General features: G+C 40.1%; 1 protein-coding gene across 1 annotated transcript; it reads right to left on the bottom strand.

Annotated features, from left to right (window-relative positions):
• Nucleotides 1-260: 260 nt before the first annotated feature.
• Nucleotides 261-17,363, bottom strand: rlf (RLF zinc finger). Its single transcript, XM_084741929.1, has 8 exons — nucleotides 17,145-17,363; nucleotides 14,087-14,241; nucleotides 11,688-11,769; nucleotides 10,179-10,314; nucleotides 9,865-10,067; nucleotides 7,949-8,085; nucleotides 7,643-7,784; nucleotides 261-5,454 (listed from the first exon to the last, which is right to left on the bottom strand). The coding sequence occupies exons 1-8, from the start codon at nucleotides 17,322-17,324 to the stop codon at nucleotides 817-819; spliced, it is 5,673 nt and encodes a 1,890-aa protein (XP_084598055.1). The 5' UTR covers nucleotides 17,325-17,363; the 3' UTR covers nucleotides 261-816.
• Nucleotides 17,364-17,661: the final 298 nt, after the last annotated feature.

Raw genomic sequence — 17,661 nt, 5'->3', positions numbered from 1 at the left:
CAAATGTCAAAATAATGTGAAAAAGCTTATCACAATTTCCAAGAGCCCAAAGCGACATTTTCAAATCAATTCTTTTGTTCAGCCAACAGTCCATAACCCAAAGACTGTTCATGTATCATCATAAATGACAAAAAAAAAAAAAAAAAAAAAAAAAACAGCAAAGTTTTGGCTTGACAACAACACAGTTGGTAACTAATTTTCTTTTAATCAATTAAACTTTGCAGTTCTACTTGATATTAAGAAAAAAGTCACTTACACAATTCAGAGAGTAAAGGGCTTTATATTCCTTTCCACATTTATTTTATTAGAAAGTGTTACATACATGTCTGCCAACATCTGTCCACTGCATCCCAATACTGGTTTATTATAAACTGAGGTGAAAAATAACCAAACATATTCCTTCAAGAACTTTGTAGTAAGGAAATGTTCTTCAGTCACATTTTCACACTACTGAAAAGGCCTTGCAATACTCTACTGAACATTTCTAACAATCTGAAAATCTGTACATTTATCTTGGAGAACTACAGTATATACATGTCACGATGAGTTAACATAACAGGCGTTATATGTATGATAACAGATGTCTAAATAAAACAATCCACTTTGATTTCATGTGCACTGTTTAAGCTTGTTTTTATCTTAATGCTAATTTCTTTAAGTCTTTAGTTTGGCAACTTATAAAACAACCAAAAAAAAACCCATAGTACTATCTTTTTTTTGGGGGGAGAAAAGAAAAATAAGAAAAAATTCTGGTACACAGCTCGTGAAAATACAAAGTAATTTTGCCATAGCTATGTTAAAAGGTGCTCAGGTAAACTAACTTCCAAGAAGCAGTTTGCTGTTGTTGGTGTCTGATGGGAAGAGGTCAGGGGGGGTGGTGGTGGTGGTGGTGGTGCACACCGGTCTCCCCAGGACCACCACAGGTCTGAGGTACTGAAGCTGCTTAATGGCCAGGTCCCCACACCCAGCCAGGGCTTTGTCCAAGATGGACTTCAAGTTTTGGACTGATGTGAAGTCTCCAGTCATCGTATGAGGCTTCAGCAGTGGGGAGTGAGTGCGTCTGCTGCGGGTGTGAGAGATCCCCAGCTGGTTGTTCTCCTTCACAGAACAACTACGCCTGAAAGACTCTCGCCGTTTCATCAACGCTGTGTTTTTGTCTTTCGGGGCTGTCTCTTGTATGAACCTCAGGAATGAGGACTCAAAGCCGATAGGCTTATAGGCAGCGATGTCAAAAGAGCGTGGAGAAGGGCTGTGAGGCTGAGCGTCTTTCAAGTTTGGTGGTTGTTCAGACAGTTCGTTTTTCCGCTTTAACGGCTGGCGAAAAGGAGGAGTGGGCACCGGAGTTGACCCGTTCATCATTTTACCGCCGTCCTTGGTGCCTGACACGTCATGGAAGCCCTCCTCAGTAGTAAAGCGCAGTGAGCACGGTGGCGAGAGGTCAACAGTGACAGTACGGAGAAGAGGTTTGATTTGATCCAAGCTTAATCTTTCCTCCTGTTTTGGAGGGTTCGTCGGTGTTGGTGCAGCAGAATCTTCAGAATGCCCACCAGTACTCGCTTCACCGTAAAGCACCTCATCTGCACCAACAAGGACGCCATTTCTCTCAACAGGTGGCAGCTCCTCCTCTTCCTCCTCTGGGAATCCCAGTGAGTCATGTTTTTCCTCGTCTTGTGTGTCTGTCTTTATTGAGTGTAAGCTCATGGGTGCCGGCTGCCCCCCTGTGTTTTCTGGCTCTGCCTGGTACTCCATTTTGCGAACGCCGTTTGGGGTCACTGTGGGCCTGGCTGACTTCCTCTGAATCAGCTCCTCGAGCTGCTCAGCATTAAAAACAAGCTTATCGTCGTTCTTAACAAGATCTTCTCGACGCATTCGGTGGACCTTCAGGTAGTGACGGTGCAAGCTGCCCATGTACGTGACAACAGAGTCACAGTCCTGAACCATGCAGGGGTAGGCCACACGCAGGGGGCGGTCCTGGCACATCTGTAATGCTTCTTCATGAGATCTGAAGACAAAGCGGCTGAAAGCATTTCTTTTTGATTTTTTTTCTCCTGACACTTTCTTCTCCACCACTCGCTCCCCATCTGTTTCCTCTGACTGGGCAGTCTCTTCAGCACTCTCAGCACTCGACCTCTCAGCCTGCGTGGTTGTTGAACCAGGTTCTTCTTTCTGAGGACTCTGTGGTGCAACAATCAGCTTCTTCTGGCATCCGGTAATGGACTTTTTATGAGTGCTCTGTAGACGTACCACCAGCGAATCGTAGTACTCATAGTGACTATAAAGCGTGTGTTTTTTGAGTGCATCATCATGGCTGAACACTCTCGAACAGCCTTCGTACTTGCACCTTATTAGCTCTGGTGGTTGTGAGTGGTAATCACGAGTGTGACGCACCAGGCTGCTTTTAAGGTGGTAGGAAGCGCTACAGTTGGCAAAGTGACATTTGTATTGGGGCTGAGGTTCGTCCGAGTTTGGAAGACGCCTTTTTTTGGACGGCTCTTTACGGACTTCTGGGCTGTGATGCGTCTCAAAGTCTTTCTCCAACAAGAGCTGAGAGCGATTGTAATGATGGACCAGCTGAAGGTGGCGCACGAGGCCTCCCTGGGTGGAAAAAGCTGCATCACAGTTTTTTGCTACACAATGAAAAGGTTTACTGAATTTATCCAATATATAGCAGAGGTTACTTTTGGCTACCAAACGTCTTGTAGTTCTGACCTGTTGTGTGGTCCTATCCTCACTGTCTCCTTTCTGCTCACTGTCTTCATCTCTACTCTCTGGTTCTTCCTCTTCAGATGGAGAATGATTGTCAAAGTTTTGTGCATTTTCGCTATTAATGCTTGAGTTTTTTGTCTCAGGTTGGCGTTGCAACTTGGGGATCTCGTTCTTGCTAACTTTTAGGCCATGATTCATCAGGTGCTGAGATGTTTCCTTTGAAGGGTCTTTGTTTCCCTCATAAGATATAGATGTACAACTTATTTTGTCCACCAATGCCTGACTCAGGTTATGTGCCTGAATATAGTGCATCCTCAAAACGTGCTTCTGTCTGTGACTCTTGGAACAAAGATGGCACATGTAAGGCTTAAAAGATGTAGTTTTCAAAGAAGTCAACCTTCGGGCCTGCTCGACAGTGCGGCCATGTCTGTTGTGATAGTGTCGCATCAAGCTGTAACTCTGAGCAGTCCTAAAGCCACAACCTTTCATCTCACAGGCATATGGCTTAGCAGTGGCTAATGTATCACCAACATCATCAGCTGATGACGATTCCTCAGTTTTGATTTTAACCCGTTCCTCAGGTGGCTGTTGAGGTCTCTTTTGAAGCATGACAACTGGAGGCTTGGCCATGATCGCCTGATGAAGGGCTATTTGTGATGCATTAGAGTCTGCATAGGACTGAGGGGACTCACTTGGAGCATCATGAGGCGATGAAGAGTTCAGGTCCAGCTTACTGAGTCCAATAAGAATCTCTTTCAGAGCATCATTTTTTGTTTGAAGGCTTGAAGAGTCTGTTTCATGGTTTTTGGGTTGAGTGGATGTTTTTCTTTCTTTGCCAGACTCCATGGCTTGAAATGGAGTTGAGGGCTCATGTTTTCCTTTTTCCTCACCGTCTGGCTCAGTCTTTTCAGTCTTTATCCCTTTGGACTTTGAGCCCCGCTCTTTGTCGTGCTTGTGTTCTTTGTTCTCCAGTTTAAGGTGCTCTGGGTGAGCACATTTCAGATGTCTCTGGACATCTCTGGCTCTGGAGAAAGTCATGCCACACTTCTCAAAACCACAGGTAAACTTACTTCCATCAAAACACACAGCCACCAAGGTCATTGTTGCTTTGGTCTCCCTGCTCTCAGATGCTGGCAAAGAGGAGGCACAACTTAGAGAGGAAGAATTTATGACATCTTCCTTTACAATCTTTTCTGTATCAACTGGCTTATTAAGGTGGGGTGTCGGTTCAGTCTTAACAGTCTTAAAAAGTTTCCGCTTTGCCCGCCTCTGAGCCTCAAAGTCCTCTTCAGAGAAGGTGATGTTGTGCGTGGATAAATGCTTTATGAACTCCTTTTTGGATAAATAGTATTTACTACATTCAGCGCTGGAGCAGGTAAATGCAGCATCTCTGAAGTGCTGTGCTTCATGGTGATAGATCTGTCCCAGGTCTGAGTAGGTGACATAACAGCCTTTGAGCTCACACTGGTAGTTGAGCTGATAGCCGTGGGTCTGTTTGTGCGTGACAAGTTCATTGGAAGTGCTAAACTGAGCACCACAGCCTATAACCACACATGCGTAAGGCCGATCGCCATAGTGGATTCTGCGATGTTTGCGGTGATGGTAAGCAGAGACAAAATGGCGCCTACAAAAGACACACTTTTCCCGTTTGTCTCTCATCTGATGAAAATGTTTCACATTCTCATCGCCTTTGTGCTCCGACTTCAAATGAACATACAAGTACTTGGAATGTTTAAAAATCCGAGTACATCCGGTTCCTGGACAGTGATACTCATCCCGGTTCTGCAGCTTGAAGTGTTGATCGATGTATTCGAATGTTACGTGCTCGTCATCGTCTACATGCTTCTCTTTCACGGTTTTGGCTTGTTGCACGATGTGGTCCAGGACGTCTGGATCATGTGTGGATTTGTAATACATGATTAATGAAGGGTCAATGGTGATCTCGCCTGGTTCAATATCATCATCCTCATCCATCTGTTTCGGCAAGTCCTCTTTTTTTACACTGTTTTTGTGAACGGTCTGAATGTGTTGTTTCATGTGAGGGACAAGATCTTTTCTGCTCTTAAACTGTTCCAAGCACACAGGACAGGGGTGGCAGTCGTCCTGTGCGTGTCTTTTGGAGTGGTGAATAATTTGGGTGTCAGTGACTGACCGCTTACAAATCTGACAGCAGAACTTGTGTTTCTTAGTCTCAGGATCTAATGGGTTTTCAGGCAAGTTAGAAGGCTGTATTTTATCTTTCTGCTCAAGACTATCAAGACTTCCATTTATCCTCTTTTGATGTTCAGATTCTACTTTGACTGTGATTCCCTGTGGCTCAGGTTGTTTAGCCTTCTCTTGTTTGTCTACCACCTCCTCTTCTTCGCCTTCTGACTCCGGCATCAACCCAAGAAGTGAGATGCAGTGATACTTGAGAGTTTTCCAGTCCCAGAATTCTGGGTCAAAAGGCCAGTAGGCTTTCAGTGCCAGGAGCAACTCGCAGCGTAGTGAGTTGGGAATAACCTCATTTTCCTGGTCATACTTTTGGTCTGGGCGTAAGTAAAGCTCCTCAAGGCACCCAAAGACCTCCTGGCTGGGGCCAAGCAGGAACTCTGTGAGTAGGCAGGCACGCAACACTTCAAGGTCGTCTGGAAGAAGGCAGGACACTGTCTTACAGACAGAGATCCTCGTTTCCGAGTCATCCTGCTTTGGAAGCTGAAGGGCTTTGACACAAAGTTCTACTGAGGCAGGTACCCCCATTTCCTCCGCCTGAAAAGAGAGGGATACATTATTAGCATTAAACCACACATTTGTTTCAACTCCACATCCACTGTGTAGCTTTCAAGCCAATGTAAGTGTTTTGCTTTTGGCAAATGCATTTGTGCTTCAAAAATCAGAAAATTGGAGTTCATTTGTGAGGATTATTTTGCAAAAACAAAATGTGCCAGCATAAACTTTTGGTCATCACAGAGTTTATATTTGGCCTTTATCCAAAATCGTCTTCAAAATCTTCCTGGTTTGCCTACACAAATATCACCTCTACAGCACTCTGTACAAAATACAATTTTAATTAATATATTAAAACAAGAATGATTTACTTTGTTAGCTTGGGACCCCAAGTAGCAAATTTGCCCCATTAAAGAGAAACTCCACACTTGATTTTTGAAGGAGGAAGAGAGGCCGCAGTGTAACGGTCTATGAATTCAAAGGCGTAGCATAAACCTCCTGAACTTCTGACACAAACCAAATACCACAGCTCCGTGTGGTCAGGTGTGGCAACAGCTGTGATGTAACATTGTACTTCAGTGTCAAGCTAAATCACAGCTACACAGGTTGGGGAGAAAGCATGTTGTCACCACTAGATGACAGTGTGGCAGATTATTTGACTAGAAACTGTTACTCTTTGACATTTTTTTTTCTTTTTTTATGCTGGGATTCAATGTGCTTTGATTTTGTAATTGAGCATAAAATACTCTGTAACAAGACAGGGTTCAATGATTTAAGGATCTTTTAATAACGTTCAAGGACTCTTAAGTTAATGTTCAATTAAACAAATACATGTGGGTTTGTCAGAATGGCATTCACTGGTCAAAATTAAACATTAACCAAGTTTGCAGCTCTCCCATGAAACAATTCATAACTCCAATAGACATTTTTCACAGCAGCCTTTTTGACATGAAATAGCAATGTAAACACAGGCGTTACCAATGATATTAATTCTGGTTCTGTTCAGGTCAAACAAGGTTGAGGTGCTGCATGTTGGCTCAATGGTAACACCTGTGTTTACCCTACTATTTCATATCAATATGGCTGCATCTATACTGGAGTTGTCATTTGACGTGCAAATTGAAGGGAGTCAAGAATCCTCTCTGACATTTCTAGAATGTCAGAAATGTTGTAGTTTGAGCAATTCCACAGTTATAAAATATAGTGAGCTTGTTTTAATATAATTGGAATAGTATTTTACATATCATGCCTAAAAGTGCAGTCTTGAGACTGTGGTGATATAAAGTTGGACTTCACAGCAGAACAGATGGACCATATTGTCTGCATTTTCCAGCCATCTGCTGCTCCATATTATTCTTTTTTTTTTCATTCTTATTTTCTATTCACAGTAGGACTAAGTAACACTGCCTTTCTCTCTTTCTGTATGGGTGGATGATGTGGATGAACAGTTTGAATAAACTTTACTGAAACTGACAATGGACAAGACCAAGACCAGGGGTTCACTGTGAGCAAGTCTCGGCAGCCATACTGATATTAAATAGTAGGGCAAACACAGTTGTTATCAATGATACTACTTATGGTTCTGTTCCATTTAGTGTAGCACAGAGCTTTTCAGCTTGCCAAAATGCACAATAGCAGCACCCGGAGTCTGTCTGACCTGAATGGAACACATGTGTTTTCTATTTCATGTCAACATGGCTGCTGTGAAAAAGATCTATAGATAAATACAGTGAGAGCAGAGAAGTCACACCAGTAAGAATGATAAAGGTGTAACTTGTCCTACCTGCAGGACAGGAGAGGGAGAGACACGTTATATATGCCCAAGTATTAAAAACACCTTTGTGGGTAGACAACAGGTTTGTAGGACTGTTAACCTCATGATCCATTTGGTCTGAAACATTGAATAAATATATAAACTCTATTGATCATTTTTTAACTAACAGCCTGTTCAGTCTCCCTTTCCACTTTGTTGTGTCAAATTTATGATCTTACAACACAGTGACTGTTCATTCCTCATATGAAAATTCTGTTTTGTTTTGTTTTTTTGACTTGTTACTGAACTAGTTAAAGCAAACAGGAAATTCTTGCTAAGAAAGCAAGTAGTTCCTGAGTTTAGTTCCAGATGGTCCTTAGTAACTTAGGAAACTAACTGGTTGAAAAGGAACCTCATATAACCAATGCAGCAACTCAAATCATGTATAAAAACAGACAGCATGGCTGCTGGACTCACCTCTGTCTGGATGACACGGACCAGGTAAAGCAAATGGTAGACAGTTTTGGCAATGGCACCTAGCTGAAGGCATCGTTCCAGAAGAGACATCAACGAGGGGTCAAGCCTCCTCTGAAGCTTACTCCACAACAGAGTCAACTCCCTTTGGACAAAAAAGGAAAGAAAATTCAGTCATTTTCTAATTTTGACTGACTCTCTGATGACCATCACGGTAACAAAAACACCAACTTATTTGATCAGAGATTTTTAAACATCCAGACTGATTTTCAATTTAGATTTGGGCCCAAACAAACAGGGACAACTCACCAAGAGCAGTAAAGGCTCTGCTGCTGAAGCTGCTGTGTCAGGAAAGTTGTGCACAGGATGAAGGCCGTGTTCTCCTCTCCCTCCGTCTCCAAATTACACGTGATCTCCAGCACGTCCTTACAGTCAAGTCTGGATATCTGTTAAAGAAAATAATGCGACACGACATTTACAGGAATTATTCAATATTATTTAATCTAAAATTTAGAAATTAAACATGGAATACCAGTATTTTTCCCTTCCTCAAGCCTCTCACACACAGTGAGCAATTATGTTAACATGTCAATAAAGAATGCACTAATATGATGTGCTGCACTGGTATTGGTGATGATACTGACTGTATTATTTGGATCACATACAGATCGTGATTGTGACCGATCCTCATCAAATACAGTTACTTTTATCCAGGCATGTCAAGCTGCCGACACAGTTTTTACTGCCACAGCAATCCCTCATTAAACCTTACATTAACATAATTGTAATTAGTCCCGTACAGTGAAGTGCACTGACTTTAAATTTGTGAGAGAGAGAGAGAAAATTGAAACACATAGAATTGAAATTAAAAGTATAGTCAATTCATCCTGTTGCTCCAAAAGAAAATGAGGGATTTAAAACAATGTAATCAACATACTGTACACCAAGAAAAGGTGGGGGATGGAAGACATCACTGCAGAGGCAGGACGAAACAATAAGGAACAGTAAGTAATTTCAGTGAGACTAATGTGGTCTTAAGAATGCAAACATCACTGCCCAAGTTACTGACAACTCACTATCCTTATAATCAGTGAAAGACAGTGGTGGAAACACACTGCGGAAACTATTCTGAGCCTCAATCTTAAGATGGGGGGTGGGGTGTTAATTCAAAGTTTTTTTTAAATACTGAATCCCTGAAGATTGAAGTTTTTCTGAGTCTTCAAACTGAATGCCAGGAAGCTCAATTTGCATGTGAATTTGGGGCTCTATTTTTGGAGACGGTGCAGATAAACTTTATAAATAGACACCTTTTTCATATTTATAATAAAGAGGGTTGACTTGCAAATATGACTGCATTTTTATTTATGACTCTAACAATATCAACCTCATATTAAAAAAAAGGAGAGAATAACTGTTGTTCATCTGGAGACCACACAGTCTTCTGTGAGCCCTCAACACATCCTGCCACAACCATATGTCTCTTAATATAGCAACAGCATGTTGAGCAGAAGCTGGACTTTCCAACCATTTATCCAACACTTTTAGCTAACCATTTCAAACATTTAGCCTTACCATTTTAGAAAAACTACTGAAATATTTTTTCATTACTTTCAGACATCTGTTTCACCTATTTATACAGTACTTATAGCTAATTATTTCATAGTTATATCTATTAACTTAGCCATTTCAACCATTTACTTTTAGCATTAATTTAGTAAACTATTTTAAATGTTTATCTATTCATTTAGCTAAAAGTAAAGGCTAAATGGTTGGGAAAAAAAATCCTAACCATTTTGATCTCTGCTCACTTTCTAGGTAGTTTCCATGCAATCTTGATTATGTTTGTTTTTCTGTTTTGATTTGTTTTTTTATCATTATTATTATTATTTTTTTTTTTATCAAACTGATTTCTGTTTTTTCAAGACAGTTAAGCTACTCAATAATCTTTCCATATGACACCTGGTAACTGAGAAAGTGTCCTGCTGGGGTACAAGTGCAGCTGGTTGGAAATCAACTTGTCAGTTATATACTTTGTCAGATCCTTTACATTATAAACAGCACCAACATAAATACCGGTGAAAACCAATGCTGTTATTTAACAATTACAGTTGTCAAATTGACAAAATGGGGCACACATGCATGAGTATATTCAAACAGCATCATCCCAACAAACCAAAGACTGGTGCAAGTATTCCTCTGTGTTATAATAATAATAATAATAATACCTCCATGATGGCCTCTTCATTGGGAAGCAGGTGACACAGCAGGGAGACATATGTTTGACGAAAGGTGGCTTGGTTGGAGATGAAGCTGCATTCAGTGCAGGCTTTAGCCAGCACCACCGCCTTGGCCACTTCGCCCATCTTCTCCAGGTGCTTCACCCGCATCTCCATGAAGCCCTCGCCCTCCAAGCTGATGTATGCATCAACTAGCAACAGAATTCAAAGAAAATCTGATTAACAAACTACCACAAGATGAGCACAAAAAGGTCAAATCTGTGCAGTTATGTCGCAAATGAATGATTTAACTAGATCTTGACCTTCCTCAGTGTTGGTGGGCTGGCCGGTGAGGAGAGACGTGAGGACAGGGTTGCTCCACGCTCCGCCCTCCCCTGTGATCTGGAGTAAAGCTTGGAGGTCTGTGCTGCCATACTGTAACAAGTTATCATGGGCAATCTGCAATAAACATACAAAGACTGCTCAACCCATTTGTTTAGCACCTTCTTGAAAAAAAAATAACCTCCCAAAAATCCAATAGATTAGGCCATTTTTTTCCTACACTGGGGCAGCAATGATGCTCCTCCACTGCTGTCATATGATAATGTCACGGGATGATGAGTTTTATAAATTAGCTTCTCAAAAGGTCATTTGTTCACTTGTTGACTTTAATTTATTGGCCCAATTTAACAATTTATCTAAACAAAGCAAAAACCTTAGTCTTTAGAGCACTACTGCTCATGTCTGGAAACAAAACTTCATCATAGCTCAGATGACACGTTTTTAATAACTTCTCTTTTATTGTCAACTCTGCTGACAAAACTGTAAAGTTCCCCTCCAGACACATTTTAAAAACAGTCTGCTATAATTAATAATTTGATTAACACAGTTTTCAGATTCAGCCTCACATTTGACCCCTAGTTAGACCCAAACTCAGATTAGGAGTCACAGCAGACGTACCAGGGTGTTAAGTGTGTGTGTGTTGTTTATGCTGTTTGCTAATGTTAATTCTCACTCTCAGTGTACTGACAAGTCCACTTTGCACTGGACATTATAGGGTTCAGGGTGTACCAAAACTAGCTTGCCAGGGGTACGTTTGAATCTCAGAGGGATGGAGACATCTCCCTCGTCAGTAGAGGAATGTGAAAACACATCTCTAGTGACAAACTCTGCACAGAAATAAGTCAGTATAGTCAAGGTCAAACATTTTAAGGGACATAAATATAAGAAAAGTATAGTTTTGAATGGAAGGGATCTTTAACACTTTCTTATTTGAAATAATGTCCAAAGCCATGTTTACAACCAAAGTATCCAGAACTTTTACCCTTCGATGCAGAACAACAGCACAAGATGAGACTGAAATGCTCATCATCTGGAAACAAAACTATTAAATGAATTAAAAATATATATTTAAAGACTATTTTGCTCATCTTAGATCCTTAAATACTGAGATTATGGACTACTTCAAGCATTTTTTCATATAGTGGTGTCATTTTAAGGGCACACAACTCACAACAAATGATGAGTTAGGGGTTATTGTAAACACTGGTGGTTTAGATTCAACAAGGAGCATAAGAAAACAACACACTGCCATCTGCAGTAGCTTGGGGCATTTGTTCTCAGGCCACAGTCTCACCCTATCAGAAAGCTTTTGATAACACCCGCTGAGGCACAAATAATCAAGTTCCCAAATTCTTTCTCACACATACAGCAGAAAGCCGTTTTTTTTTTTTTTTTACTCAACAATTGTTGACGTAACTCATCTCCACTTCCCTACAGTATTTAAATCTGCTATCCATCAGCATTCAGCAAACAGTGTTGAGATGCTGTACCTGAACTGAGTGGTGGAACTGAACCCAGGCTTCATACGGGATTTCATTCTCAGGCACTGACAGCAACAGTTCAAAACAGCTCCTGCAAGAAAGAAAACCAAGATTACAATGATTGCTGGAAATTATGACAATTCCTGACTGTTCCATTCTTGACAAAAAAAAAAGAAAAAAAAAAGAAAACACAACCACTGAGAGTATGAAGTCTGAACATATTAATCTCAACTACACGCTACTTTTTACAATCTGTGACACCATCTATATTTCTGATGGTACAACAAAGCATTCTTTAGCTTGGTACTAATGTTAAAGAAGAGTCAGCTTTACATATGCACACATTAGATGTGTCAAAAAGGCTTGTTTGAAAATACAATGGACAGTGGTGACATGTTTTTGAGGTTGTATCATGTATACCTTCAGGCAGCAGTTAAATTTAACTATTAAAAGGTGACTATTTAAGGATCCTTTATATTCAGCTGAAACAAACCCCGGCCCTGAAATAAGAACATCTGCAGATTGAAGGAGTGTGATTGGAGCCATTGTGTGTGGGCCTGGCAATTAATCATAAGATATTATGAATCTCCAACTGACCTAATTTAATTCCTGTCAGTAAATGTTGAGTTAATTCCTTCAGACAGATTGTCATTTGCAGCATGAACCCTTTAATGCATGTGAAAGTTCTACAAGAATCACATCTAATCCAAAGTAACAACCAATTACCATCAGTTGGTGTGTGCTTGTGTCATTTATAACAGAGTAAGTTGAGTTGGAATCGTTACTGTTGATTAAAAAAAAAAGTAAATGTTTCAAGCAATTTGTTCCATGACTTGTAACACATCCTTCTACATATATGATGAACATGTAGCCTTGACCTGCAGAAACAAGGGTTTGCATTTAAAGTCCCTTTTACACTGGACAAAAAAGACCACTAACACCAACTAAAATGGGTACAATCAGCATTCATTCCCATGTCAAATGACTCTGCAGTGATCATGGGATCTAAACATGATACACGGGTGGACACATTCATTTTCACCCCTTTTCGACAAAGGCAATGAAGATTTGTAACCTCCGTAGGTAACTGTGACTCTTTTGCTCCTTTTTCTTACACATGTGCTGCATGGCTTGACTCAGTGCATCAGGGCAGCATAGCAGAGTTTGCATCCAATTGAGGTTGTGTATGACATGCTCATCTTAAGTCGAGTGTCTGTAAAAGTCCTATAGATTCTTCTTCCTGTTCATTTTTTCATGTAAAAGCTATTATGAAACAGCAAAATCAGGAAAAACGTTCATCATCAGTATCTTGACATGGTTCCTATCCAGCTGAAAGCGAACATGAAACAATAAAATAAAGCAGATACCTGACAGTACAAACAGTGACACAGGAGAGAAACCAAACTTCAAACCACAGAGATTCAGTTAGAGGCTACAACAGTTCTGAGAGCTGAACACTGACTGTTTAAATGCCTTTCTAGCTGCTCTCCTATACACACCAGAAGTCTTCCAGCACACATGAGGAAGAAAAAAATGAAAGGCAAACAGGTCTATTAGCAATAGGAAAAGAGTCAATCACCTATTTTAGGAGGTTTAGCTGGGTTGAAAAATAGATGTGCATTAGATGTGGAACAATGAAGGTACTCTTGATTATTGAATTTATTCACTAAAGCTAAATGTGCAGCATACTGATTTCAAGTGATATCACCCAGCCCTTGTCTGGACTTTAAATCAACAGAGTTCTGTCAGTTCAATGAAAAAAAAATTAAATCAAAAGTGAATGATGATTAAACATGTTCTTTTGATATGAAATGTAATATGACACCTTCATGGGAATATCCTCACAAAGCCTGACTATGTTTTACATGTTTTGATAAGATTCAAGCCAAGAAAACATCACAGAAGCAATTGAGCATGACCTGATATTTGTCAAGCAAAGTACCAGCAAACTGCAAGTGGAGACTTGGAGGACAATATTGTTGAATGAGGCATAAATTTGCAAGTACATGGAATATTTTCGCCCCACATTTATTCATAAACTGAATTTGGTGACTATTTTTGGAGAAACATGCATTTTCCAGAAGAGCCGCCCTGTTTTGGAAATGTGAAAATCAGACAACAAAGACAACTCAGTTGGCTGCGCATTCATGCAGTTGTGAATATGAATGGTAAGAAAAGAAAAGAACAGAACTGTCAATCACCTGTGGCACAGCCTATGTGAAATGTCTAAAATTAATTAATACTACATTAGGCAATCTAGAAATTGTAGGCTTGTTTTGGCAAGGAAATGGAGGACTTCATAAATAATTGAAGAAGGTGACCTTAAATCCATACAGTGACCAAAAAGGATTCTCCACAAGACAAACAGCAGAGTGTGCACAGCATTCATGTCTAAACTCAGTACTTACAAAGCTAGTCTTTTCAAAACAAGGGCCACTCTGTCGGACTCTGCAGTGAGGTGGGATCTGGCCGCAGCAAAACAGTTTATGGACAAACAGTAGACCTCCAGAAGAGGCAGACCATGCTCCATGGAGTTCCTGCTCCCAGCATAGTGCATCAGTGCCTAAAACACACATAGAAACATCACAAACTGTAAATAATGAAGAAAAACAGCTATGAAAAAACAGCAATCGGAAGAGACACTTCTCTGGGTGAATGGGGGTTTTCCACCTGGGGAGATACCAGTCTATACCTGATTGATCCCAGCTGACACTCTGTCAGGTGTGAGATGCTCCTGATTGGGTCAGAGGGGACTTGACTGTACAGCATATGACAACCCTGAACGTTCAACAGTGAGCCAGCATGCACCTAAAAACCAGACTCAAGGAGGGGCATATGTATTTTGATATCTATTTACTTTTTTTATTCTTTTACTTTTAATATTTTACTGCTTGGACGATGCTTTTACCGTAATATGTTTTGTGATTAATGCAATTTTTTTGTCCCCCCTTCAATCATTTATTGAAATTTCGAACATAAAAAGTAATCACTCTGAATTATACTATAATGAAAAAAAACATTGCGGATTACAACAAAATTACTGTCTTTAATTCTTTCTTTACCTTTAACAGAAAGAACAATGTTGTTTGTGGTAAAGACTGTCTTTACTATCAACTGTCCCCTGGTACAAAGGAGTCAACATCAGTGTGTGTAAACCAGCGTGACACCTGCATGTAGCTACACATTAAATCGTCATCACTATAAACATCCCAGGAGTCCCATTTACCAGACAGCAGGAACCTTCCTGCTTGGTGCTCATGTCTACAGAGGCACCAAATTAATTCCCTTCAGTCTAAATATACGGTGCCCTCTCAGAGGAAGCCAAGAATAAGGTGTCAGCCCCTGAGACCTATATCAGTGTACTAATTACATCCAGGCAACTTCCGACTTGTACAGAAAATAAATGCAACACAAAATGTTCATTGTTGTTTAAAATATCAACGAGAAAAACATTCAGCTGACTCAAATCAATGGACAGATTCACATTTTTTAATACAGTAAGCTACAAAACAGTAAGTTACAAGCCACAAAAGACTCATTTTGGATTAGTGTGGAATAGAGGTGTTAGTGTGGAATAGAGGTGTGGAATAAAGATCCCTCAATCTGGATCAATTTAATGATCAGCAACACAATATCATCAATGCAAAGTGAAAACATTGCTCCATATCATGTTTAAGATATGCCTTTATTTTGAAATTCCCAAGGCACGCCTCTGTCACAGCTGAATCTTATAATTTTGTTAAATGTTCTTGTGCTTAAGCCATCTTTTATAGGTGTTTGTGAAATCAATTTAAAGTTTTGTTTCTTTTATGGCCAAAAATAGAAAAGCAAGGGCTGGCAGCCTCTTGTGTAACTGTGTTAAATGGGCATATGATATCATCTTAATCAACTGCAGGCCCCTGAACTGAATCAACTAATTGAACTAACATTGCGGCAGACTTTGTGATATCAGCAAATATCTTATCATTGTCCAAATGCTCAATATAATATTGTATTGTGATTAAACTTGTGATTGACACACCTAGTGTGGAAAGTACCCCCAAATTGCAGACTCTAATAATAACTCTTCCAATATACAAACAGGCATGAGGGCTGCCCAGCACCATTAACTGAAATATTGTTGAAATCGCAATATGGCGAGTGCAATGTCCAAAATACAGAAGCTGCAATTACTTGAGAAGAAAAACCTGTGACAAAACAGCATTATAATGAAGTACTGTAGCTCTGAAGAGATACTGTGGCCTACTTGTCTTGTCCTCCAAATGTAAGAATGCATGTTTTGTTTTGTTACAGATCCCAACAAATGCCACAATCTCATGATTTCTCTGAAAATGAAAATTGTGATGCAAAAATTATAATTTCCACTGATCATGAATCATATCACAACTGCAGTATCTGTCAAAATAATTGCAGTATTTTTTTTAAAATCATGTTGTGCAGCCCTGCATGAGAATATTGCTTTAAGACAAAGTTCTAAAAAAGCTATCTTTTACCAGCAGCCACTATCCAAACCCACAACTACTATCAGAGTGAGCTGGCTAATGAATTACTCTTCTCTACAATCAACTTTGGCTGTTAACCAAGTCTCACTGGAGGCTTCTGTCTGATTGAGAAACATGTACTTTGGCTTAAGCATTGAAAATGAAAGTGCTAAGTGGTTACGGACTGTTAAATCAGGCTTATTTTAGAGAGTAGAAACCAAGGCAGTTCCTCAATGTAGTTTTACTCATGCAAATACTGATATTTCTTTATAAATTGTACAAACAAATCTATGACATTGGGAAGGGGGGGTTATGCAAATAAGAGTGCCTATTCATTGTTGATGAGAGATTAATCACAACTTGGCAGATTGACAGCTGCAAAAAAAGTACATGGCTGCATATAGTTTAAGACTATCAAAAAATCTGATAGGTACAACTTATTAAAATTACCAAAATGCCGTTTTCAGTAGCTTTAGTTACGCCCCAATAAAATTATAAATTTGGATAAACATAGAGGGATGCCGCCCCGCCCCACACACATGCAATTATGCATAATGTGTAAACTGTGACAATGTCATGTGCATGCAAACATCTGTTAACAGGTTCCCTGTAATGCCACAATGGTTTGAAAGAAGACATAGCTAGCTTAAACGAGTTAAATCAATGAAAGTAAGGCGATCTTACTGTATCAACTTGAACCAGTCACTTGAATATACAACACATCCCTCATTTACAAATGTATATTATAAATAGCCTAGTGACTGTACATTAAATAGTTAGGGCGTTAAATTATATGCATGTGTGAATGTGAACAAAAATATAAGCTGTGCCCTAAACTTGGCCAGGTAGAGTAGCTAGCGGGCCAGCAGCAGCAGCAGCCGTCGCAGATAAGCTAGCTTGCGGGCTGCGAGAAAAACAATCCTGGGTAAGCTAAGCTAGCTAACGTCAGGCTAACAGTAGCTTCGATGTTGCATGTACACATTACCTGACAGAAGTTGTCGCAGTACTCCGTGGAGGATGCTATGGATATGTCTTGTTGCCTGAGCACGTCTTCAAAGGCTCTCAGTGTGGCCAGCAAGGTTTCCATCGCAACCAGAGTGTCCTCGGCCGTGTCCAGGGCCCGATCGCTCCATTCGTGCTCTGGTTCGACATTATTCTCCGCCATCTTCACTCTCCGCCACGGCGCGTATGCAGTGCAGTCTGACGACGCCTTCAAGGGCTGTCGGAATATTTAAATATGTCAGTTGAACTCACCAGAGAGAATGTGTAAGGCGGGGGGTGATTTGTTGAAGTGTAGTTACTCTAAGTTTGGTGGTATTAGTATCTCTAGGTTGTTGTTACTGTTGTTACTTGCTGTTGTGTTTATCAGAGTTATAATAGTTTTGGATTTTTCATTACTTTTTATTTTAATTTTGTTTTTTATTTTCGTTTTCATTTCAGGTTAGTTTCAGTTAGTCTCCAGACAGGATTGGCTACATTCAGTTTAGTTTTTCTTTCAGTAT

Source organism: Lutjanus erythropterus, chromosome 18 (assembly GCF_056507025.1).
Source record: "Lutjanus erythropterus isolate fLutEry1 chromosome 18, fLutEry1.hap2, whole genome shotgun sequence".
Lineage (NCBI taxonomy): Eukaryota > Metazoa > Chordata > Actinopteri > Lutjaniformes > Lutjanidae > Lutjanus > Lutjanus erythropterus.
Note: the sequence above shows the minus strand (reverse complement) of the source record. Positions and strands in the feature narration are given on the sequence as shown.